The 25577-nt window shown below is 37.1% G+C and overlaps 1 protein-coding gene across 2 annotated transcripts in view; it reads right to left on the bottom strand.

Annotated features, from left to right (window-relative positions):
- Positions 1-25577, bottom strand: part of Plcb1 (phospholipase C beta 1) — a 710898-nt gene that overhangs the window by 480878 nt on the left and 204443 nt on the right. For both annotated transcript variants that reach the window (XM_005320485.4, XM_005320486.4), the window contains exon 3: positions 4572-4640. In XM_005320485.4, the coding sequence (XP_005320542.2) occupies positions 4572-4640 (69 nt within the window). The remainder of the gene's footprint in view (positions 1-4571; positions 4641-25577) is intronic.

The following is a 25577-nucleotide window of genomic DNA, read 5'->3' on the forward strand; positions in this document are numbered from 1 at the left end:
CGAAGGCTACATATAGAAAAGCAGATTTGGAATGCTATGCATTGTATGGAGAGTGAACATTTAAATTTATTAACAAGGCAGCATGTGGAAGCCGTTTCCATTTCCTATAAATGCTATTTCAAATCACAGCAGGCATAGAAAACAGTTCATTTTCAAAGAGATGTTGGATTTTTATGTAATGAGATGCTGTGAAAAACAAAATAATATGAATACATAGATAAATATTTGCAGGGTGCCTGGGTATTTTGATACATGCTCCACAAATGTTTTTCCTTCTTTTGTGGTCTGGAAGCTTCTGAAGAAAGTCTTGCACTCAATCTGTCTTCCTGTTACACTTGCCTGTTTGTCCTAAGTTTCCAAGATTTTCTCACTCTATATTGATATCTTTACACTTTTCATTTTTCACTGTAAGTTCTGCTGCTTTTGTTCCAACTATCTTAATGGTGTCTTATTTAGCCGTCTTCCTCCACCATGTCTTCTCTGACAAGGTGTTCTACTGTAATCATTCTGGAAGGCTCTTGGACAGCTAGTCTCTCTTCCAGCCCACACTCTATGGAACTGCTGTCAAGTCAGGAGCTACCAAGGGTGATTTACAAGGGGCAGTCACCAAGGGGTACCAGAGAATGAAAACGGGGCCTCTTCCAGAACACTGGAAGCCAGACTTTCGAGAAAAAAAAAAAAAGGTGCCTAGACCCTAGTGACATTAATTGAAGAGCTGAATGAGACTTTCCTGGAACCCACCACTTGCATTGAAATTTGCAACACTTTTCAAACATTTTAAATAAATTATGTTGTTATTTATCCAGTTTGAATTCAAACTGCCAACTTAAAGATTTCTATTCATTTATTCTGCAGTACTGGGGATCAAACCGAGGAACATTCTACCTCTAAGTTATAGCCCCAGCTCTTTTAACTTATATTTTTATTTGACTTAGGGTCTAAGTTGCCCAGGTGGATCTTGAATCTGTGATCCTCCTATCTCAGCCTCCAGAGGTTGAGGGATCAGAGGTTATGCACCACTATGTGTGGCTGTCAGGTTAAAGAGTTTTAAACTAATATTCTTATAATCCTCTGTCTTGTCTATTAATGGACGTAGCTCCTTTCAGCCCCATAACATAAACTTTTCTAACTTGGGTGAATGAAACAAAAATCCACTTACTGCAAATCAAACCTGAAAATTTTAATGATAATAACAAAATAATGATGTGGGGATCAGAGGGGATAATTCAGTGGTAGAGCACTTGCTTAGAAAGTATGAGGTCCTCCGCCCAATCCCCAACACAGCAAAAGAAACAAATAAGACAATGATCATATCAACAATAGTTGCTAGTACTGAGTTTTTAGTGAGTGGTTATTAAATACTACCATAATTTAAGTAGGGATGCTCAAATTTTGCTGCAAATTTGTTTTCTAAAATCCTGATATCCATGCCACATCTGTATCAGTTAGATTAATGTGGTACTCTGGAAGTGGGAAACAGGCAAGAGAAGCTTTTAAAGTTTCTCGGGTGATTCCATGAGCAATTAAATTTGAGAACTCCTGTGCGAGAGATTTGTTAATGAATTATTTCATTTGTTCCTTACAGCAATCATATAAAGAACTTATTATTATCATCATCTCATTGGACCTATGAGGAAGAAGTCTGATGCTCAGCAAAGCCACAAGGGTAATATTCAACAGAACCAGGCTCTGAAAATGTTAGAGTGAGGCTCTTAAACACCAGAAAGGAGGAGGTAAGGAAGAAAGCCATAGGCAGGTATAATGCACAGAGGAAGCACTTCCCCTTCCCCCCTCAAAGAAAGTATTAACTGAAACACCAAAGCCAGGGTATTCTGGGTGTTAAAAGTGCATCATGGAGAGAAACATTTTAGGATCTAATAATGGTTCATCAGATTAGCAGAGCACAGGTGCTACTTCTGTTCATTTATCAACATTCAATAGACATTTATCAAACTGCATCCATAAATGAAACACTTAACTAATAAGCTAGCTGTGAACTGCAATAAGAGAGACAGATTCCAGCCTGGAACTCTCCATGTGCCAATACAATTGACTTTGACTCCTGATGCCTGAGACAAAGAAGGCTCTGATGTTCTTCAGACAACTGTCTTTAGCCAATGTTGATACTGAAATCTCAAGTTAGGCTAATAAGCTTGCATTAGAAGACCAACTTCAGAGCTTTGTTATTGATACACTGTAGTTGTTGGAACTAACAGGCTTATATAAAAGTTGGCTGGCATGTTGTTGGGAGAAGAGGAAAAGTATAGATTCTTTCTATGCTAAAAACTGTGAACAATTTTGAATCATCAACAAAGTATTAATTATGATAAGCTCGATAGAATTGAAAGATCAAAGCCGTTGAAATTCCCTATTACTAGGAGATGGATGCACATAATGAGCTAGTTTCACACTAAATACTTTAGAAGCCTTCTGAAGGAAAACAGTTTCGATTTTTCTTTCTGTAACTTTCATTTTTCACATTTTAAACTGAACCACTTTAACCCTTTCAGCTCCAAACCTTCATCTCTGCATTTGCTCTAAGGCATTTTTATATCTCTGAAGAGAGACATCACAGGAGTGATTTTTTATTTCCCCCTGCAAATCTGAAGCAATCAGTCATTCTGGATGTTAAAGAAACTAATTTTGACTTTTAAGAGATAAGACAAAAGTTGTAGGAAAATTCTCAAAAAGAAAGTCATCATTTTTTTTTTCTGGGCTGGGGATTGAATCCAGGACCTTGCACATGCTAGGCTAGGCAAGCATTCTACCACAGAGTTACATTCCAGTTCTTAAAAAACATATTTATAAGTGCATTATAGTTATACATAAAAGTGGGTTTCATTTTGACATATTCATATATGCATGGAATATAATTGGCTCTATTTCAGTCCCTTCCTCTTTCCTCTCCTTCCTTCTCCAAGTTCTCCTTCATCTACTTTATGGTATTCCATATATATCTATCTGTGTGTATATACACACACACAGATGTATAAATATATATTCATATATTTATATGTATACACACACATATATACACCTATACACACACATATAAAAAAAGAATTTGCTATGATCTACACACACACACACATACACACACACACACACACACACACACACACACACACACACGGCATAACTTGGTCAATTTCATTCCACAATCCCTCCCTTTTCAGGTCATTCTTCCCTCCCTCTCAATCTCTGTCCTTGGCTTACCTGATCTCCCTAATATTTTCATGTGATTCTCTCCACATTTTTCCCCTTATTTTACTCTAACTTCCACATATGACAGAAAACATTCGATGCTTGATTTTCTGAGTCTTACTTATTTCACTTAGTGACAGGTTCAGAAAGTGTTTAAGTTGCCCACGCTGACCTTGAACTTGCAATCCTCCAATAGCTGAAATTAAAGGTCTTCACCACCACAACCATATGGAAATCTCTAGCTTTATATTAAATAGACAGAGAGGCACTGGGCTCCTAAATGGAAACTGTACTTCTATTTTTGCTAATACTCTTTCTGCTAAAAATGAAGCATTCAAAAGCACTAAGTTTTAAATATGATAAAGAATAGTTTTTGACTTTGATGGTGAGTCAACACATCCTGCTACTTACTATTCCTTACCAAATAATCTAAGTTTAAAAAAAAACATATATTTTCTTCATCCAACAGTTTAAAATAATCTTCCAAATATAAATGAACTGAAAACACTTCCTTGATTATTTCTCAGCAAGTTTTTCATCCAAAACAAATGTCATCCCACACAACTGATCCCAAAGTATGCTGGTCTTCTCCAGTAACATTTTCCAAATTAAGAATTTACATCTTCTTGGTCTCATGGGTGGAATTATTTTAATTGTAGAATTTTCTAGTTATGTAGAATTTCCATTCATCACATCTAAATGATATAAGTTTCAATGATATTTTTAAAAATTATTTCAAGCACACATTAACCACTTAGAATTAACCAGTACAGGTTAAGTATCCATTGTCTGAAATGATTGGGAAACACAGGGTTTCAGAATTTTTTTTTCACATTTTTGAATATTTGCATATACATAATAAGGACCCTTGGGTATGAGACCCAAATTTAAACACAAAATTCATCTGTGTTTCAAATACAGCTTACACACAACCTGAAAGTAGTTTTATACAATATTTTTAGTGCACCCAAATTTTGACTGTGATCCGTTATCACATGAGGTCAGGTGTGGAATTTTCTACTTATGGCATGGACCGCATTGGTGCTCCAGAGATTGCAGATTTTCATATTTAGATTTATTATTTCCAATTTCAGATTTTCTGATTACGAATGCTTAACCTGTAACTTTGGCATTGTTATATTTTTTCCTCAAACAAAAATAAAGTCCTGGTCTTGAAGCAAGCCCCAAGGTTGCACTGCCCATATGCTCATTCATATTTTAATGAAAGTGGAAGTGTTTAGGGCACACTGGCTGTTGTGTCTTGCATTATCTACAACAGAGAAACTTTTAATTGGGGAAATTAATTGATATCATGACACAGATAAATAAGGCCGCAGCTGGTACATGAACAATGCTCCACTTCCTACCTTGGGAGCTTTGGCATGCTTCCCACACCTGGCATCCTTGACAAGGCTGAGATCTAACAGCTCCGTCTCCTGGAAGGCAAAAATATAAAATTGTTAAGCAACCACACGATATTTTCTCTTTGTTTTATGTCATTGACATCCCTTTAAAAAAATAATATTGTCTTAAGACCTGCCTGAACATTTCTCTGCAGTTAGGCTATTTTCCCCTCTTTTATCACTTCTCGGCTGAAATAGGATGGAAACAAAAAGATGGCTAACTGCTAACTATTCAGTTTAACATATATTGTAACACATCTGGAAAGCCTAAAGTGCATGGTTTGAGTCCCCAATTTATTCTCCAAGCCATTCCTAAATCATGAGGAGTCAGTCCTTTTTGTTCCACTGTTGAAAATAATCCTGGAAGTCACAGAATACAGGTAAAGACACAAGGAAATGTGCAGGCATGGAGGATTAGGGAGGAGGATGGAAGCTCACAGGTATTACTACAAGCTCATCCAGCTAAGGTAAAGATATGGATCTGCCTCCTGCAACCCCAGAATTTTGTACATAAACCTCATGACCCTATAATTTTCTTTTGTGCATTATCGATTATTAAACATCTCCAATATGGAAGTTACTCTCAGCATAAGATACATAAGATGTGATTGCTTCCCTGGATCACCATCAAGTAGAGAGGTAAATAAATGTAGAGGTGTAGGACAAGGGAGAGTGATTTAAAGTCAAGTTCCATTAAAGGCTATTGGAGGTCAACAGAGAAAGAAGAGTATTCCCCCTAGAGGCTGGAAGAAAACTCCATGGAGGGGTCGTTAAGCTTGGAGAAGAGAAGTAGGGAGGCACAGAGCTCATCCCAGGTGCAGGGTTCACAATAACCCAAACAAGAATGGACTAGAGGCTTGGGCTGCATCTTGCGGTACTCATGGTTTTCAGACACTTATAGAACATTGTAGGGAAAGGGAATAGAGAGATCAAGAGGCACACAGGAGTAAAGAAGAACAACACCCCAGGCACAGTGATGGTGTGAGAAGGGATTCACATGGGGGACATTCAGTATTCCATTTGGGTGGAGTGTTGAACATGCAAAGAAAAGTCATGCAGATGATGTCAGGGGGTTGGAAACCCTGAAAGTTCAGCTAAGGACACTGAGCCATGAGGTTTGTGACATACATGTCATAAAGTTATACAATAGACTCTGCCACTAGCCAGACAGGACTGGGGTGCCACAAATAGACTTGTCTTAAAGAGATCCAGATGTCCAACCTATGTCATATTTCAGTGGCTAACTGACAGGCCCTCAGGACAGGAATGTCTGACTTCTCCTAGACTGCAAGAAGATCCCCAAGTGCCTTCCCACTGGTGTTCCCAGGCAGCTTTTTCAAGAAGCTACCACCAATTCCAAAACAAGTCTGGTGAAAATGGTCTGATAATTTTCCTAAGGCTGCAATGCTTATAGGGGTCAAATCACAGGTAGAGTGCCTACCCTGAAATGCCAACCCACATAATAGGTCTAACAGAACACTTCTGAGGAATACAGGAAGCTGTAAAACACTGGGTCTCTTCTGGTGCTCACCCCGATTTTGAAAGGTTTCTTTCCCCCATTTTAGAGGATTCCATAGCCCAATTCACACTGTGTATGGCCCTGTGGAAGTCTTCCCAAGCCCTGTGGTATGATAGGTGGGAACCAGGTAAGAACCTTGCAGGATAGATGTAAAGTACTACTGTTTTCTCCAAGGCCATTTCAGCCACTATATTGAAGGTACCTGATCAGTGTTAGATAACAACAGCATCAACCTGGAATTCCATGCTTCCCCTAGGCAAATGCCTTATAAAGCTCTTTATGGAGACAGGATGGGAAAACCAGCCTTAAGGAAGTTGAGCCTCTGGCCCAAGTTTCTTCACCTCCACAGCAACAACAACCAATCCATATGCTGGAAGAGGGGAAACAGGAAGGGAACCGACCTGATTCAGTTTAATCTAAAAGGTGGAACTGAGTGGAAATCTAGGAGACAAGATGAAGAGAAGAGAGATGAGAAAGGCAGTATGGTGTAGAATGGAACAGAAGTACAGGGAGGAATCAAAAAACAGTGATGGGATTTCTACCTCACTGGAACTTGCATTTTGGAGATATTGGTCTAAGAAGTTTATCTAAGTAGAAATGGCAGTCTTTAAGTCACTCAAGCATTATGAATTAGGTGCCAACAATGTGTCAGGCTATAGTACTAAGGATTAGGTGATAAAATGCAAAGATGAAATCTTTGAAAATGCACAGACATAGGCTATAGAAGGCTATGGCATCCTTTCAGCCAATCCACAGGATAAGATCCTTCAGGAGTTTGTCAGTCTTATAAATTTGCCTGGGGGAGAGGGTGACAGGTGTTTTCAGAAAGAATGAAAGGTAGGTGCAAATGCACAGAGCAAGGAGCTATGTACAGAAAACCCTGGCCCACTTGGGATGTACACTAGGGATCACCTTCAGATTTAGTGGACTTAATGTGACTGTCCCGTTTATCATAAAGCAATGGTATTTGTGTTGGGTTCTATTCAAGGAAGTTCCTCCCAGCTGAACAAACTATAGACTGAAGTGTTACTTGTTTGATAATATACACAAAGCCCAAATTGAGTTCACAAAGAACCTACATCGCAGCAAGCATCATTAGATAGACTTTTATATTACCGATAATGAACACTGTTTTCTACTTTCAGCTCCAAGGAAGCATTCCATTCCCAAGCCACCAAGGGTAGTTAATGCCATCTACCCTAGGGATTCATTCTGACACCAGAGAACTAAGAAATTTCTCTCACCCGTGTGTAAAATTGCATGTACAGGAAAACCACTGCAGGGCATCATCGATGTGGGTAATGTGGCATGGGAAAGACCCAGGTGGAAAAGCTCTTCATGGACTCATTCGGCGAGAAAGTGATCATTAAAATAGTATCTCTTCCTTCTATTAACATGCAACAGCCACCCCTCTGAGGCTTAGCTACATCTTTTTCTCTCCTCCCCTAGGAGGAAAATGAAGAACTCAATGCACAGGACCACAACAATGTTATTTGTGTCACTGAAACTTTATCTAGGTTAATTTTCTTTCCTTAATAGTTTTAACTACCCACTCTCATTATTATAAAATGGTGAAGTGGTCCCTTTCTCAGTTCATTTAAGAGTTACTGCTTTCTAGCTTTGCAAAATTCACTACTACTTTGCTCATTTCTTTTTTTTTTAAATTGATTTTTTAAAAATAAATGACAGCAGAATGCATTACAATTCTTGTTACACAAATAGAGGACAATTTTTCATATCTCTGATTGTATATAAAGTATGTTCACACCAATCCGTGTCTTCAAACATGTACTTTGGATAACACTGTCCATCACATTCCACCATCCTTGTTAACCCCCTGCCCCCTTCCTTCCCCTCCCAACCCTATTTTGCTCCTTTCTTAAGAGCAAGGATCACCTGATACACAAACAGGAAACATAAGCATAAGTAAGGGCCCTGAAATTAATTGTAATGTCTTTAGCCAATCATTTTCCCACACTAAGCATCAATTGTATCATCAACTAAATGAGGATGATAACACCTTCCAAAGCAGTGGCTCTTAAAATGTAGTCTTCTGGAAGGGCTGCTACAACATAGATTAGCTGGATACTTCTCATCAGAGTTTTGGTTCAGTAAGTGTGCAGCAGACTTGAGAATCTCTATCTCTAATAAACTTCCAGTAATGCTGATGCTGTTTGTCCAAGGACCACACTTTGAGAAGTACTGATAGATACACACTCATAGGCTGTTGCTATAAGGCTTTTAGGTTAACGTGATTGATAACACTATACAGTATTTATACATTATGTGAAGAATCTGTAACTGTCATTTCTTTCTACAGGGGACTGTCAAAAATATTACATCTATTGCATGTAAAAGTGTGCCTGATCTTGAATAATCTAGGCCTGGATTTAACTGAAGAAAAATGCCATCAACTTCTATTTAAAAATTTTTCTTTGTATTAAATATCATTCTCTACAAGTCTTTAAGTGTTAAGAAATTCAAGCAATCATTGAAATTGTTTTATGTTGGCAGGAACTACTACTTATAGTTTGTACTATTATTCATAACATTAAAAATGTCTTTAAAAAGTTGAAGGAGAAAATTGGTTTTCTTTAACCTCTAAGCCCATCCAACAGCCAAAAAGGGATCTGAGTACACAGTCATGTGACTTGCTTGGAGAGTAAAGGAAAAATGCAGTAAGAGATCCTTTTATTTCAGGCTCACAATGACACCTGCAAAAATTGGAAATCATACTTCCAGGATCCCTAATGCATTTACTTGACTATTGTGCTTTCTCCCTTTGTAAGAATGGATAAAAGTAAATTAACAGTGATCAAAAGTTTTTGAGGATTGTATGTTATTTTTAAATTTTGAATGAATGATGACAAAACTGATCCTTGCAAGCTAAGGGAAAACTGAATGGTCTCTGATGTTTACCATTCAGCAGAAAAATTTCAATCCATCAGCCTCAAACCTACTGTGAGGTAGATGAGCCATGAAATCCACTGCAAACTCAGGAAAGAATACAATTTAAAACCCAACTCTTTCCAGAATACAAATTTCTGTGCATTGTTACCAAATTCCATTAGTCACCCAATATAATAACGTGCTTCAAGTTCACACAATATATAATCACAGCAGCAATTACAGTCATGAGCTTTTCACACAGAAGATATTAATGGTTGGGTGTGTGTGGTGTGGTGTGTGTGATTATGTATACCTCTACATGTGGTGTATTCATTAAGTTGTTCAACCTCGATTTACCACAACTGGAATACATTGATATATTTTTGACTGCCAAATATCCGTACAAAGCACAAGTTAAAAACCCTATTTTAGAGCCTTTTAATGAAGGGGTTTTAATTTTAAAAGAAGCAGATGGACTTAAACTAAATGCTTTGTTCCTTTATTCTGTTTTTGAGGAGGTACAAAATCTAAGCAGTATAGTTCTTAAAAAAAAAAAAATCTCTGCTTTGTCTTCCACCTGGTCTCCTGTTTCCTTTGTTCCCTATGCATGTTTTTTTTGTCTTTTATCCACAACCTATGATGAAGTCTCAGCATAAGTAACACCAATGGAAATGAGATGCAACAGTCATCAATACAACATAGCAGAGAACAAAAAATAGGTGACACATCTGGATCTCCTTTATTTAAATACGCTTAAGTTAATATAATGCAAATTTCTTAAAGCTAGGAGGCAGAAAAATCTAAGTTCTTGCTTGGCATTATCACTTGTCATCAATGCAATATTAAGCAAATTACTGCAGATGTTTGTGTTCGCCTGGTATCCTTATCTGTCAAACACAGATGCAGATGCCAGCAACATCTTCCTTATTGAGCTGCTGCTTAATCAACTGAGATATTAAACTAAGATCTCCATTCAGCATGCAGGGAACAATGCATTCACACGAATCCTTATGCTTGCAACATTTCCCATCCCAAGTGAAAGGAAAAGATCCTACTGGAAATGGCAAAAGCTGGCAGATAAAGCATCTAGAAGAAAAATGTCGAATACAAATGAACAAAATAAAAAGTGTTTGAAAACCTAGTACTGGAAATATATTTCTTAAAAACTTGAAATCTAAATAAGAGAAGCACCTTTCAGTGAAAAATGATTTCACTTTTATGTTTTCAATTAAATACAAAATTAGATCAACATTTGGCATGGAAAGAAAGCACAAGATAGGTCATGTGTTATGGGTTGTACTGTACAGTATCTTGACATAGGGTCTTTGGACTTGTTTGTGAATCTCTTGACAAAATGAACTTGCTTTTTCATCTCCATTGGTACAATGCTTAACAAGAAGTCCAGCACAGAGGGTGTACTCTGTCCTGGTTTACAGAAAGAAAGACACCCTACTGAGGACAGTATTTGCTGCCTTTGGCTCTAGGAAGAACATAATTTAAAAAACATCAGTCAATTCCACCTTTACTCAGAAAACCAACTAGATATCTACTGTTACAAGCAACCTAGGACATATGAAGTTGGCCAACACATCTTGTACTTATCAGATTCTCATATTCTCTTAAATTTAATAGAAAAAATGAATATAGAATGTGTGGGGGGTTCCAATGCTTTTGTATATTATCTTCCTTTTACTTGTGTCTGAAATGTATCTCTGGACCTATTTCAAAATTCATTATCCTGATGGCATTGGTAAGTACATGACAAGTGTGGCAGAAAATGTGGAGGGTATTTGTCATTTTTCTTTTCTTTCTTCCTTCATTTTGCCCTCATGTTTCCTACAAATATAAGAAACTCAACAAGGTCCAGAGTTTGTGCATTCTTCAAGTGTCAAGATCAATATCCAAGATGAAACTGGACTGAAAAACCAGGCAGTATTTCTGAATGCATTTTTTTTTAATTCACAGAGGCATCTCAGCCAGGTACAAATTTTATGAGTCAACTGGGTGGAAAACAGAGAAGTTTCCAAAGACAGTGAGGCTTAGAGAAATAGAAGGCAACTATACTGAAAATTCAGATAACATCTAAAGGCCAGATGTGGTTTGTGGAAAACTTAAGGGCCTAAAAAACCTCACTATTCTATTTTTTAATGAATTTTTACTGAGCTAGAATGTAGCAGACACTAAGTTAAGAAATGGGGATATAATAAAAGAAACCCAATAAGGGGACTCACAGAATAGACAAATTGCAATTTGGAAATGGCTTCAGCAAGTGTCAATTTATAAAAGGGCAAGTACTTAGAGTTGGGTACCAGGTTCTGCAGCAGTAGCCCTAGGCAAAGAGATCTCTCTGAGAAAGTTATGACAGAGTTGATTCATGAAAGAAGCAGTAAAAGGGGCAGAAGTACTCAGGAAGAGAAAAGAATCTTGTGTGAAGGCCCTGGGGAAAAAAAAAGAAACAGGATACTGTAACAAAGAACAGCATGCTAGAGAAGACAGTCTGACTGATATCTAGCCATATAGGGCATTATGGCCAATTTAAGGATTTTTGCATGTATTCGACAAGCAATCAACGTTGTTGTAGTATTTTGAGCAGGAGGTTGGCATGACCAGATCTTCAATCAAACTTTGACATCAGAATATATACAGGTTTCCCACAGTATCCATGTGAGTTTGGTTCCAGGAACCCTATGGATTACAATCAAACTTTGACATCAGAATATATACAGGTTTCCCACAGTATCCATGTGAGTTTGGTTCCAGGAACCCTATGGATTACAAAGCCTATGGATGCTCAAGTCCCTTATGTAAATGACATAGTATTTGCATGCAACCTTTGCACATCTTTTCACATACTGCAAGTCATCTCTAGTTTAATTAAAACACCTAATATAATGTAAATGTTATGTAAACGGGTGCTATATTGTATTGTCTATGGAATAATGGCAAGAAAAAAGTGATGTACCCGTTCAGTATGGAAACAGTCCCTTTCCTTACTAATATTTTTGATCTGCAGTTTTCTGAATCTGAGAATACAGAACTCAGGGTAAGAAGATGTGATGTAGTTACAAAGTTAAATGGCTAATACTTAGTGGCCTTTTAGATATCTGGAGTGAAAAAGGATGAACTGTAAGGATGCAGAAAGGAAGCAGTCTAGGAGGTAGAAGGTAAACCAGATGATTCTTATGCCATGCTTCCATCCCTCCTTTATATTGTTCTTGTCAGGTGTTTTGGTCAAGTGACAAAAACATGACTGTCACAGAAACTGGTACAAAGAAGTGATGTAAGTGCTCTGATTAACCAGACCATGTGGTTTGTGGGAAGAGTTTGGAAATGTTTGGAGATGCATGCTAGAAATGCCTTAGAGTGTTTTAAACAGAGTGTAATGGGTGATTCCAGTGGTAGCTCAGACCATAATGCTGACAGGAATATGGACAGTATAGACTGTGCTCATGAGGTTTCAGAAGGGAATGAGGACTCTATCAGAAATTTGACTATTGACATTCATGTTATATTCTGGCAAAGAAGTTGTCTGCATTTTCCCCATGTCCTGAGACATTGTGTGAGGTTGAATTTATTAATCTGGTGAAGGGAATTTCAAGGCAACACAGCATTCAGGCAGTGGCATGGGTATTACTGACAACTTTTAGCCAATTTTACTGTGATAATCAGGAGAAAAAGTGGAGAGAATAGATTTGAAAATTTTGCAGTTTAGCAAGAAAAGTGCAGGTCAAGGAAGTTGTTGTAGAGATTATTGTCATTAAAGAGAAGTTTAGCAGGAGTTCAAAGACAGCCTATTCAACATAGCAAGGCACCAAGAAACACATCAAGACCCTGTCTCTCAACAAAACATTAAAAGGAAAAAAAGATCTCACAAGATTTGACTCAGTGGTTAAGCTGCCTGGGTTTAATCCTTAGAGGTAGTGGAGGAGGAGGAGGAGGAGGAAGAGAATTTGTTGACTACTATGCATAGAGAAAATAGGAAAGGTATCTTGAGACCATCTCAAGAATTTGCAAGAGCATACCCTTTGCAGCCTTAGAAATGTACAAGTAAAAATTATTTTAAGAGAACTTGGGGACACCCTGCTCACCCAGGGGAGCCTAGAAAGTTGGTTCCCCAGGATTTGTTTCACCATGTTCAGCTCCCCAGGTACAGAGGTCACTGAAACTCTGCTCCAAAGGGATCCAACTCCTGTTCAAGCTGGTGGCAGACTTTGGCATCATCCATGTGGTTCTGGTTCTGCAGGAAAGTAGGATTCTGGAGTTAAGAGGCTATGGAGACCTTCCTACAAGATTTCAAAGGAAGTCTTGGGAGGTCATGAAAAATGTACCAGGGTCAGAATCCTTCCAGGAAGCCTCTGAGAAGGAAATGCATAAAGGCTTGAGAAAGAGAGGAGAGCTCTGTGATTTAAAGATGCCAGTGAGGTGGAATTCCTGCTAAGGAAATCTACTGGTTATGAACAGAGCCAGTCTAAGAGAGTGACCATGTGGGTTGAAACCAGCAAGAGGTGGAGCTTCACAAGACTTTTGAGGATCAACTTTTGCCACTATGTGCACAGGATGCCAGGAGTTAAAGAACCTAATATTTAGCTAACTGGGCTTTGGTCTTAATTTGGTCCCATTCCTTCTTTCTATGCCTGTTTCTCCCCATTGGAATAGAAGAGTTTATTCTGTATCATTGTATATTGGATAGATTTAACCTTCTTTTGGTCTCACAAGGGTTCACAACAAAGAATTTGCCTTAAGTCACAAAAGAAACTGAATTTGGACTTTTGGGAAATGCTGGAACTGTTAATTCTATAGGAAATCTTAAAAATAAACTAAATGCGTCTTTCATTGTGAGGTGGATATGATCTTTTGGGGCTCAAGGGCAGGATGGTACATTTTAGATGTAAAGTATCCTCCAAAAGCTCCTGTAATAATTTTCAGAAATGAAATGATTAGATGATGAGAAATGTAACCTCTTCAGTGGATTAATCCATTTGATGGGTTAATAACTTGAAAGGACTATTGTATTGGGTGGTATTTGTAGGCAGTGGGGTGTGGCTGGAGGAAGTACATCCTCCCTCTCAGCTTCCTGGCTATCATTTCTCTGCCATGCCTTCCCATCATGATGTTCTGCCTCACCTCAGGCCCAGATCAATGCAGTTGGCTAATCATGGACTGAACCTCTAAAACCATGATTCCAAAATAAACTTTTCCCCCTTCAAAAATTGCCAGGTATTTTAATCACAGTGATGAAAACCAACAAACACACTTACCTGTACTGGGCAGAATTCTAACATGGCCAAGATTCTTCCTGCCCTAGTGTATCTGTACCTCTGTGTAATCCTCTCCCTTTGAACATAAACAGGATCTGCAACTTGTTTCCAACTAACATCATATGGCAGAGGTGATGGGCTATGGGTCCTATGATTATGTTAGGTAATATGGCAAATGGGAAATGATTTTGCAGGTGACATTAAGATTTCCTATCCAATGACTTTAGGTTAACCAAAAGAGATACATCCCGAGTAAGTCTTTGTGAAAAGGACCTAGAAGCAGCAAAGACTCTAATCTGATGGATTTATAGTATGCTATTTAAGAAAAGGAAGGCCTGAGCCTTCCGTGGTACATGCCTATCATCTCAGTAACTTTTGTGGCTGAGGCAGAAAGATCACAAGTTCATAGCCAATCTCAGCAACCCAGTGAGGCCCTAGGCAACCCTGTCTCAATATTAAAAAAAAAAAAAAAAGCTGAATATATCTTTCAGTAGTAAAGCACCCTTGGAGTCAATACTCACTACCAAAAACAAACAAACAAAAATGAAAAAAAAAAAAAAGAAAGTCTGTATGTGACAAGAGTCTCAACCCTAGAATTCATGGAATTGAATTCCAGCAAGGACCCGAAACCTCTCAGAAACTAGAATACCAGGTAAGCACACAATCCCAAAGGCAATTTCATTGCAAATTTAAGAAACCCTAAGAAGATGAGACCATGACCCTCTGAAACTGTAACATAATAAATGTTCGCTGTTTTAAGCCACCAACTTTGTAGTAATTTCTATTTAAGCAATAGTTGACTAATACACTACTTCCATTATTTTTAAGTTCTAATGCATTTAATTAAAAAAGGAATGTGGATGAATTTACATATCTTGAGAACCTACCAAGCACACAAATGACTGCAATGCCATCACCATTATTGAATACACCCAGCTAGAAACAATTACAATAACAGAATACAAGCCTTATAAAGCTGAAAGGGATCACAAATGAAGAAACCAAGTCCCAGAGCAAATATTTCAATTGGCCAAGATCACTGAGATGGGGTACAGGTCAAAAAAAAAAGAATCCATATATCTGCAGATTAATTTTTTTCCTAAATCATTTTTCAATACTGATAATGCACCAGGAGTATTGAGCAACTCAAAGGAAAAGAAAACCCATTTCAGTCTTTGTTAATGGACAAAAAATAAAATAATAAATAATAAGAATGCAGCACTACTTTTCAGAGGCTATGTCGGCACAAGCAATGTGAAATATAACAGCACTTATTTACAAAGTGTGTTCTTTGTAAATTAGCAGGTGGGATAATTTAAACCCACATTGTTTAATGGCCAAATTTTCTCCTTATTTCTTTTTTTAGCAACCTGAGGAATTTTTATATACTCATATATGTTAAATGCAGCAAAACGTAAACTATATCCTCAGTACCAAAACTTTAATAAGACATAAAATTAATAAAACCTTATCATTTATAGGCTAAAGGGATGCATCTATGACTCTGAGAGGGAAAACTGCCATAGATGCTTCATATATTCTGGAACACATTATATTAAAAAATATATTTTGGCTCATTGGCCCATTTATTGATTGAGTTATTTGTTTATTTTTTGGATTAAGATTTTAGAGTTCTCTATATATATCCTGGAGATTAGTGCTCTATCTGATGTGCGTACAGTAAAAATTTCCTCCCATTCTGTAGGCTCTCTATTTATTTCTTTTGCTAAGAAAAATCATTTTAGTTTGAATCCATTTACTTTTGGATTCTTGATTTTATTTCCTGAGCTATGGGAGTTTTATTAGGAAAGTTGGAAAAGCAGTATGGATATTTTTTGGAAATCTTGAAATGGAACCACCATTTGACTCGGCTATCCTACTCCTTGGTTTATACCCAAAGGGCTTAAAAAAAATAATACAGTGACACAGCCACAACAATGTTTATAGCAGCATGATTCATAATAGCTAAATTGTAGAACCAACCTAGATGTCCTTCAGTAGATGAATGGATAAAGAAATGTGGCATATATACACAATAGAATATTATTCAGCACTAAAAAAGAATAAAATCATGGCATTTTCAGTAAATGAATGCTGATCCACAATGTGGGTGGGGGAGCATGGGAGGAATGGAGAAACTTTAGATAGAGAAAGTGGAGGGAGGGGAAAGGAGGAGACATGGGGGTAGGAAAGATGATGGAATGAGATGGATATCATAACCTTAAGTACAATAATGAAGACATGAATGTTGTGACTCTACTTTGTGTACAGAGACAAGAAACATTGTGATCTATGTGTGTACTATGAATGGAAACACATTCTACTGTCACATATAACATATGAGAATACATAAATAAACTAGAAAAATAAAATAAAAAATATATTTTTGGCAATTTTTCAAAATGATGAATGTAAGCCAGGTGACATTTAACATGACAGTAATTATGTCACTTTTACCTTTTTTGGTTGACATTATAAAAAACTGAGGGAAAACAAAACTCCATAATCGCTGTGGAATATCTACATGTATTCTAAAGTTAGATAAAATCAGGAATATATTAGATCTTTGTGAACAGTATATTTTATTTTACTAATTCTAATTTATTACCTACCATGTCATGCAGGGATTCACATTTTGGAGGACAGATGACACCATATTTTTTAAGGACTCGAGTTTTGAAATGATCTCAACTATGATAAGATCCATTCTCACAATTTTCTATTACTGTCTGTGCTAAGCAAAAGTCCTCATTTTAGACTAATCAGATTAACTAGAAATAGCATCCATCATTTTGCAAATAGTTTCATAAGTGCTGAAAACCATCTTCATGAATATTTTGGGTGAGCAAAGAATCTAATTTCCATAAAAGGTCTTTTGAAAAGAAATATGGAAATGATATAGATTCATCAGGAAAACAAAGCTGTTTCCACTTGAAAAGTCCAGATGATTTAATTGTAGCCAGATTGTCCCTTTGAGTCATCTAAGATACTATCTCTGGTCTATACCTATTTCACTATGGCTGAACAGGCAGTCAAGTGTTTTCATCTGCCAGAGCAAGCTGCTCCTATTCCCGCAGTCCTACCTTAATATAATATTTGAATATACTACTTTACTGCTTTTAGGACTTGAATTCCCATATTTTTCCAGTGGTTCTCAAGGTGTGGCCCCTTGCCAATGACATCAACATCACCTGAAACATGAGAAAAATGCAAATCCTCTATTGCTACCCTAGATCCATTGATTCACAACATTTGGGGTAGGGCTCACACATCTGCTTTTTTCAAAAAAAAATAACCTTCAGTGTGATTCAGATGGAACCTCTGCCCTAGATTGTAAATGAAGATGAAGCTGCCTACAAAGAAGATTCATTAACCAGGGGTAGGAGTTATTAGACATGGGGATAGTCGTATAGGCCACCTAGATCCATTTACAAAATAACTGCATCAGAGTTCTATGAACAACGAGAGAACTACTAATCAATTTGTTCAAGAAAGGTCTTCTTTAGACCAGTAGGTTTATCCGAAGCACCAATACTAATTAAAGCAGCAATTTCTAAATTGGGCCCTTGGAGGCCAAGCAGAATCAAGGAGAAGTTCTAAGCAAACCTGGCCCATTTCCAGATGTTCCAAATCAACCCTTTGCTGGCAACCAATGTAATCTCTTTTTCCTTTACTCACTAAGTCATGGTATGGGGTGATTTCTGAATTTTGTAAGCATATATAATTGGCATTTATCCTTGCCTTACCTTAGTAGCCACTTTGTATAGATAGCCTCATTTTTCTTCTTAAGTTATTTATTCCAAAATATACAACTAATTTTCCTGTTCCTATTAAGGCTTTCTCTGTGTTCCAGCAACCACAAGCTTCAGATGAACTTTTCATCTTATATGACATTCTGAATGTGCAGGGAGTTAATCTAGTTTCCAAAATAGGATATTTTAGGTGGATAATACGTGCAATTTTTCTTTTCTTTCCAAAGACTTGCTTCTGAAGATCACTTTTGCCTTTCTGGCAAGATGAGAATCCAATTGAGATTTTTCCAATGCTAATTTGTGCATTATGGACCTGGGAGTCTAATAGGGAGTAAGATGTTTAATGAATCTTCCTGAGCAGAACATTCACTGAGTTGATCAATAAATCAACCCCAAGGTCCTTGTGAGCTGCTGTAAGTTTACCAGAAGAAAACTCTCTTTTTGACTCAATGTTCATTAACCTGAACGCTAATTCAAGTACAAGAAATGAGGCCAGCTATTCATATACCATGAACTATAAATTATTTATATAAAGTAGACTAAATCCAGGGTCATTTTTTAATTATCCAGGAAATTTGTTTGAAGTGCCTATAGAAAGCTCTGTTGATGCTCACTAAATCACTATTTGGCTCTTAGTAGCTTAGGTACTATTTCCCAGTGCCTGTTTGCTTTACTCCTAACAACTTGACTCCCTTTGGCATCCTGTAGCCACTTCACCCAGCTGTGCAGACACCATGTACTTGGAAGGCTATCTCCCCTGAGAATGCTCATAGCTGTTGACTGACAGGTACAAAAGCAGGAAAGCCCAGCAACCTGCTTTGGGGCAGAACAAACTCCCAGGTGTAACTTATGTTGTGGAGCTCTTAGCAGGTGAAGCTGAGGCTGGAACTTCACCTGAACGTCTCCCTTTGTCTGGATCTTCCCTCTGCTGTCCTGCTTCCTGCAGGCTCACTCTTCTCTCCTGGGGGTCCTTGCTTAAATCCCTTGCATATAAAAGCTTGCCTTGGTTCTGTTCCAAAAACATGATCCATTATTGTGTAAACAATCAACATAGAAAATATGTTAAAATTATTTTAAATCACACACATACTATTTTTAAAAATCAACTCCATTGTTCTATTGATGATTTTTCTTTGGCTTTTCATGTATTTCTGTGTGTTTTAGGATTTTTAGTAGTATACCCATTAAACAAGAATTCTTTAGGCTGTGAATACTGAGTCACTGTACTCTGTTTTGCCTTGTATTATCTTTACTCAGATTTTAAAATATTTTGACCATTTCCTGTGAAATAGACATGTAGATACATACCAGTTAATCTAATGTGCAAACAGTTTTCTCAAAAGCGTTGTCACATCACAATCTAAAAATGTCTAATTTTAAAAGAGGTATATTTCTCACTAAAAAAGAATTAAAAGCTATAAAAAAAATTAGTTTTCATAATTTCCAATTCAGACTTAATTTTTGGTCATATTCGAAGCTAAAATAAATATTTTCATACTGTGTTTTACTTTCTTCTCGGTAAAGGTATAATTCATTTTACACCAACTATTCTGGCTTCCCTTTCTTAAAAAAGGAAAGAAAGAGAAGAAAAAAGAAATCTGTCCCAAAGGGAACATATCTAATTATATTCCAAAGAGGAATAAAAATTATTCATTTCATCACTTTATCAAAACATTACTTAAAAATGAATGAAGTTGATTTTAAAAATCTTTATATAAATAACATTTTTTTCTAGGCATTTTCACAATCACTTCAGAGATTCATAGTGGGATGAGGGAAGATTTGAAAGCCAATATAGGGAAGACTGTGAAATTAAAGAGTCACTGTGTATTTAAAAAATGTTTAAAAATAGATTTTAAATGTTCTGACCACAGAGATGATTAATATGCAATATATAATAAACATTTCATAGCCAATGCAATACACACACCCATATAATTTACATTGCATCCTATAAATATATACAAGTATTATTTGTACTTAAAAATACAAAAAAAAAAAAAAGAAAGAATTACTCTTTTTGAGAGGCAAACATTCTAGAAAGAGTAAAAAAGAAAGACCTAATAATCCTTAAGAAATCAAGCTAAATATTTGCTGAGGATAAAATTCAAGAACAGAACAATTGTTACATAAAAGTTGCCCACCAGGAATCTTGGAGTTACTCAGATGGCATAGATTTAAAAGACAGAGATGAAATTGAGGCTCTAAATTTTATAGGAATACTCTAGTAGCTAATGTGGAAAGGCGGGAATTTTTATTACCTTTCTTTAAGTTAATTAAAAACAGAAGTGTTTTAAAGAGAATGTGTAGAAATTTAAGTTTATCAGAGTCAGGCAGGAACAGATTTGGGAAGTGGACAGTGGATTTGTCCTGATGAGAAGGAAGTTTAAGTTAATAATTTTGTTGAAATTCTTTAATTTCTGAAGAGGGAATTGCAGAGGCGTTGCCTAAATGCTTCCCATTTGCCCTCCATAACAATGAGAAAGGAAATGGTATTGTGTAAAACATCTTTTACAAGGCCTAGTGTTTCTGTGTTCACTGCTTCAGAACAGTGAGACCAAATACAACAAACAAGAACAACTAACACAAGACATCTGTCTTTTCTCAACACATCCTTGACTTGACCTTCAGGAGAAATTCTCTGAGCAATTCTTACATTGGCTTCCTTCACTAAAAAGCTTCAGGAGTGGCAACACAGTGCCATGTATTTCAACAAATTGGGGAGCATGGGACCTTTCAAAAGCATGGAAACTTGGAAAAGAGAAAAAAAAAAGGGGGGAGGGAGAGACAGACTTAAAGAAAGGGAATGTACCTACAAGTGACAGAGATGAAAGACACTGAATGAATTTTCACCCTGAAGAAAAAGGTACAGGCGTGAAATGAGTTCTTGGAGCGATGCAAAAATATTAAAGAAAAATGCTGAAGTTGGCATTTTCTTCTATGATGTTTTATATTTTCCTGTTACACATACCAAAGACACTTTTGGAAAGAAATTTAGGAAAGAAGGAATGAAAGGAGGGAGGAGGAACTCTGGGGCATGGTTGGCTTAAGTTATTGGTGCCAAGGAGGACACATGAGTAGATAGAGTCAGGGTACAATGGAAAACATAGCATAAGCCAGGGAAAGGAACAGAGAGGGTCTACAGGGATGCCCCCGCCCCGCCCCTGTCACATCTCACAGAAGGGCTGACTGATGATGGTGGCAGTGGCAGCAAGGTGGGCCACTGAAAACTCACTCAAAGGATTCTCACAGGTGCACTTGACCTTGGGTCTCTGCCTCTGTTTAGGCATGACCTTCACCTTGTCAAAGCAGATGAGCGTTCTGAGCACAGTGACACCATAAAAGGGTGCCATCAAGACAACTATGGGGGGGCAGCCCTTGAATGACTTTTCTGAAATATTAAATTGGGCATTGAAGTAAGAAGCAATTGACAGCACAATCGTTCTCTTAAAATTGCCAATGGCAGGGTGCAGGGAAGAATTTCTTCGCACCCTCTCCTTCCTTTAAATCAAAACATGATCATTCTTATTACACTTCTGTGTAAATATAGTGGAGAAAAAAATATTAACTGTATCAGAATTTTTCACCGAGGGCAAGACAGTGGTAAGAATTTGTCACTGGGTTCTTCAGCTGCTGAAAGATTACCTTCCTGCTGTGTGAGATGTCTTTTCATGTCAGATCATCTCCTCAAAGAATCACACTATTGATTAACATCCTTGTTCACCTTTTGAAGTAAGACCCATATGTTCATTCCAGGCCACCTAAGACTTTCTAAACAGGACCCCACTTTGACATTTATTTGTTAATTTCGCAATTTACAATGTTATGAATAGATTATTTATCTCTAGGGTTTTGAAACACTGAATTTCATAATATCTTATGCACCCTGTGTATTAACCAGCTTCATTGTCCCTGGGTGTATGATTTTTTCTAAATCAATAACTCATGAATCCTTAACATAAGCTTTGAATACCCAAGAGGACAAATCCAATATATTTCTTTAAAGCCATTTAGCTCAGACTTTGGACTCTTATTCAGTGTAAATATTCTACTTGTTTTTCTTTAAAGTTGCTGTGACTTTCTTGTTCTTTTCCTGAATATTTGGGCAAATTATCCCCCTGTGCACCTTTGACCCAGTCACTCCTAGCACTCTAATAAATCCTTTTGTCTCTGTTTAGGCCTCATCAAAAAAAAAAAAACAAAAACAAAAACAAAAAAAACCTTTTGTATTTCACAACCTGGGTAATTTGGGTTTTCAATCACAAGTCAGATGAATCACATTTGCTTTATGTGGGTCAGTCAAAATTAAGTACAGAAGTCTCCGTGTACCAAAATTGGTACTCTTCTGCCTAATGATTATGGAATTAAATTAACCTGAGTCTTTTTTTTTTCATTAACCTGAGTCTTAAGCACTGTATGTCTTTTGGCTTTTTTTTATTATTATTAAAAAAGCTGAGGCACATCAAATAGTTCAACCTCAAAGAAACTGCATAGAATTGGTAACATTCTTCTTATCACTTTTTGGTGTGAATTGATGGACAGATAGGTGGTTCTCAAACTATAGTCCCTACAGTAGCAGTATTGGCATCATCTGCAAATGGGAAACACAAATTACTGGCCCCCATCTGAGACTCCCTGAATAGAAAACTACAGCACGTGGAACCCAATGATCTATGTTCTAACAAACCTACAAGTAAGTCTTTATACTCTGAAGTTTGAGAACCTCTGGAAGCAACTCTTAAAGACTAGTAACAAATATCATGTGGCTATACCAAGGTTTCTTGTTCTTAGTAATTCCCTTACTTTTAAACACTCATATTTTCTTGAAAACACTTGGACAAAAGCATGTCATCCTATTTAAGTAAAATACTTGATGAATACAATGATCAGATGTTATTTTTAAACAAAATATGTAACTAAAAATTGATAAACCTAAGGAAGAACAAGAGAGAATGAGAGAAAGATAAAGATAAGTGTAAATACAAAGAATAAACTGCATATATGAATAGAGTATTTATCTCTAGGGTTTTGAAAAACTGAATTTCATAATATCTTGAATGACTTTTCTGAAATATTAAATTGGGCGGTGAAGTATCCTAGGTTGTATAAAAAATAAACTCCAGGATTTAAGTAGGTTCTATAAAAAAATAAACTCCAGGATTTAAGAGAGTCTCATGGTATATCATATCCCTTCTGCAAGTCTTTTTATATTTTTATTTTTTGTGGTCCTGGTTGTCAACCCCATGGTCTCAGGCATACTCAGCAAGAGATCTATCGCTGAGCTACATTCCCAGTCCTTTTTATCTTTTTTTTCTTTTTTCTTTTTCTTTTCTTTCTTTTTTCTTTTTTTAATTTTGAGAAAGGATCTAAGTTGCTCAACCTGTCCTGGAATCTGCCTCAGCTGCCTGAGTAGCTGGGGTTATAGACATATACCACCATACCTGGCATGCAAATCTCACCTTAAATTTAAGAAGAAACACAAGTCATGGTAGGGCACACCATTTGTGACTTGTGGGGCTGAAGTAGGAGTATTGCAAGTTTGAGGCCAGCCTCTAGCAACTTAGTGAGATCCTATCTCTAAACATAAACAAATAAATAGAACTGGGGAACTGGGTATGTAGGTCAATCATAAAGCATCACTGGATTCAATCTTTAATACCAATAAATAAAGTTAAGAAAAAAATATAATGTGAAGAACCTCATTGTTACATTAAAGGTCATTTAATGCTGGAACTCCAGCGATTTTTTTAATGTTCTCTCAATCATATATTAAGCATTTCCAAGTCATTTCAAATCTTTTCAATGGAATTATTATTAAACCATTTAAAGGGCAGAGAAAATTGAGGGATTAACTGTCATCATTACACTTGGTAACCACAGAATTAGGCCTTATGATGATGTCCTCAAACAGGTGAGTGGGTTTTCATGGTTCACACCTGGCAAGCCTGTGCAGAGCTTAGTGGAGGTGACCCACTCTCTGTCCAAATGTGCACTTTGCTTTATATACTATAGAGAACTATAGGGAAATAATTTCCCTATCATGATCCATATTTCATGACAGCCCTGGCATTTATGGAGGGTATGTGAGTAGTTCTCACAAATGGAACATGAATGAAAGAGAGAGAGTCATTTCTAGCCTTATTCTTTCCTCTTCCTCCTATATACAGAGGACAAAGAGACCCTGAGGGTTATTGGAGCTACTAGTTTAAACAAAGCCTACCTGAATCATCAATCGAAGAAAGCCACCTTTATATAAAAATTATCCACACTGGACTCCTGAGTTAATGAGAAATACTTTTGATTGTGTTAGGCTACTTAAATCCTGGAGTTTATTTTTTATAGAACCTAGGATACTTCAATTAATACAGAGCTTATATGATACTCGTCCTCCAACCCCCTTTTTTTGGTGCTTGGGATCAAAATCAGGTCTTTATGTATCCATCATAGATATGCAATGTACCACTGAGGCACAACCCTACCCAATATATGACCCTTTTTTTGAAGGAAGGAATACTATTATTTCAGGTTATTAAAAATATCATAGGCATAAGAACATGAAAAAGAACAGCTGGGGATGCTGTTGTATGCCTGTAATTTCAGAAACAAGGGAGGTGGAGGTGAGTGATCACAAGTTTGAGACCAGCCTTAGCAACTTAGTGATATACTCAACACTCAGCAACTTTGCTCAACCCTGTCTCACAAAAAAAGTGAGGGGTTGGGTGGGGATGTATCTCAGTGGTAAAGCACCTCTGGGTTTAATCCTGAATGCATACACAAAGAAAAAGAGGAGGAAGAAAGGAAGGAAGGATGCGGGGGGGGGGGGGGGATGTTATAAGCAAAGAATAAATTTTATCCCCACTGTTTAGAGGGTGAAAATAAGTCCCCTCAATGTGAAATAACTCAAGATCCCACAGCTAGTGAGCTGAACAATGAGAGTGCCATTGTAGGACAGAGACCACACGCCTTGCTAACTCATTTTCCTGACTTGGTAGACAGAAAACCATTTGATTTATAGCAAGCATCCTCTAACATAAATAGGATCAGCTAAGTTCACTTATGTTACAGTCTCCCTGAAAAATTCAGCTATGTGGATGGGAATTTTCAGTGTTACTAATTAATGCTAGTCAGTGATCGGAAAGGATGATCTCAAATGCCACCTCTAAAGTGAGAAATAATGGTCCTGGTATCTAACACTGCTGTAAGGATTACAACAATGTATAAAATAGAGATAGTGCAATGCCTGGATCCTGAGTGACAGTTCATAAATACAACATCTGGTTACTCTCTCCATCCCCTTCCCAGAGGACCAATATCTGAGGCCAAAGTACATCAGGGACTCCATTTTTTGTTCTGTCTCTCTGTTCGATACCAAATTTAGTTTACTAACTAAATTTGTTTTCCTTGCCTTCTGCATTGGATTTGGGGGAAAGGGTGTATAAAATCTAAAAGTGAAGAATATGGAGTGTATTCCCTGGGCACTATTTTGTGGGTCCATAGCAGGTGTTTTTTTTTTTTCCCCTGATGATCTAGTGATGGGAGTATTTTCCCCTGT

This window comes from Ictidomys tridecemlineatus, chromosome 5 (assembly GCF_052094955.1).
Source record: "Ictidomys tridecemlineatus isolate mIctTri1 chromosome 5, mIctTri1.hap1, whole genome shotgun sequence".
NCBI classification, from domain to species: domain Eukaryota; kingdom Metazoa; phylum Chordata; class Mammalia; order Rodentia; family Sciuridae; genus Ictidomys; species Ictidomys tridecemlineatus.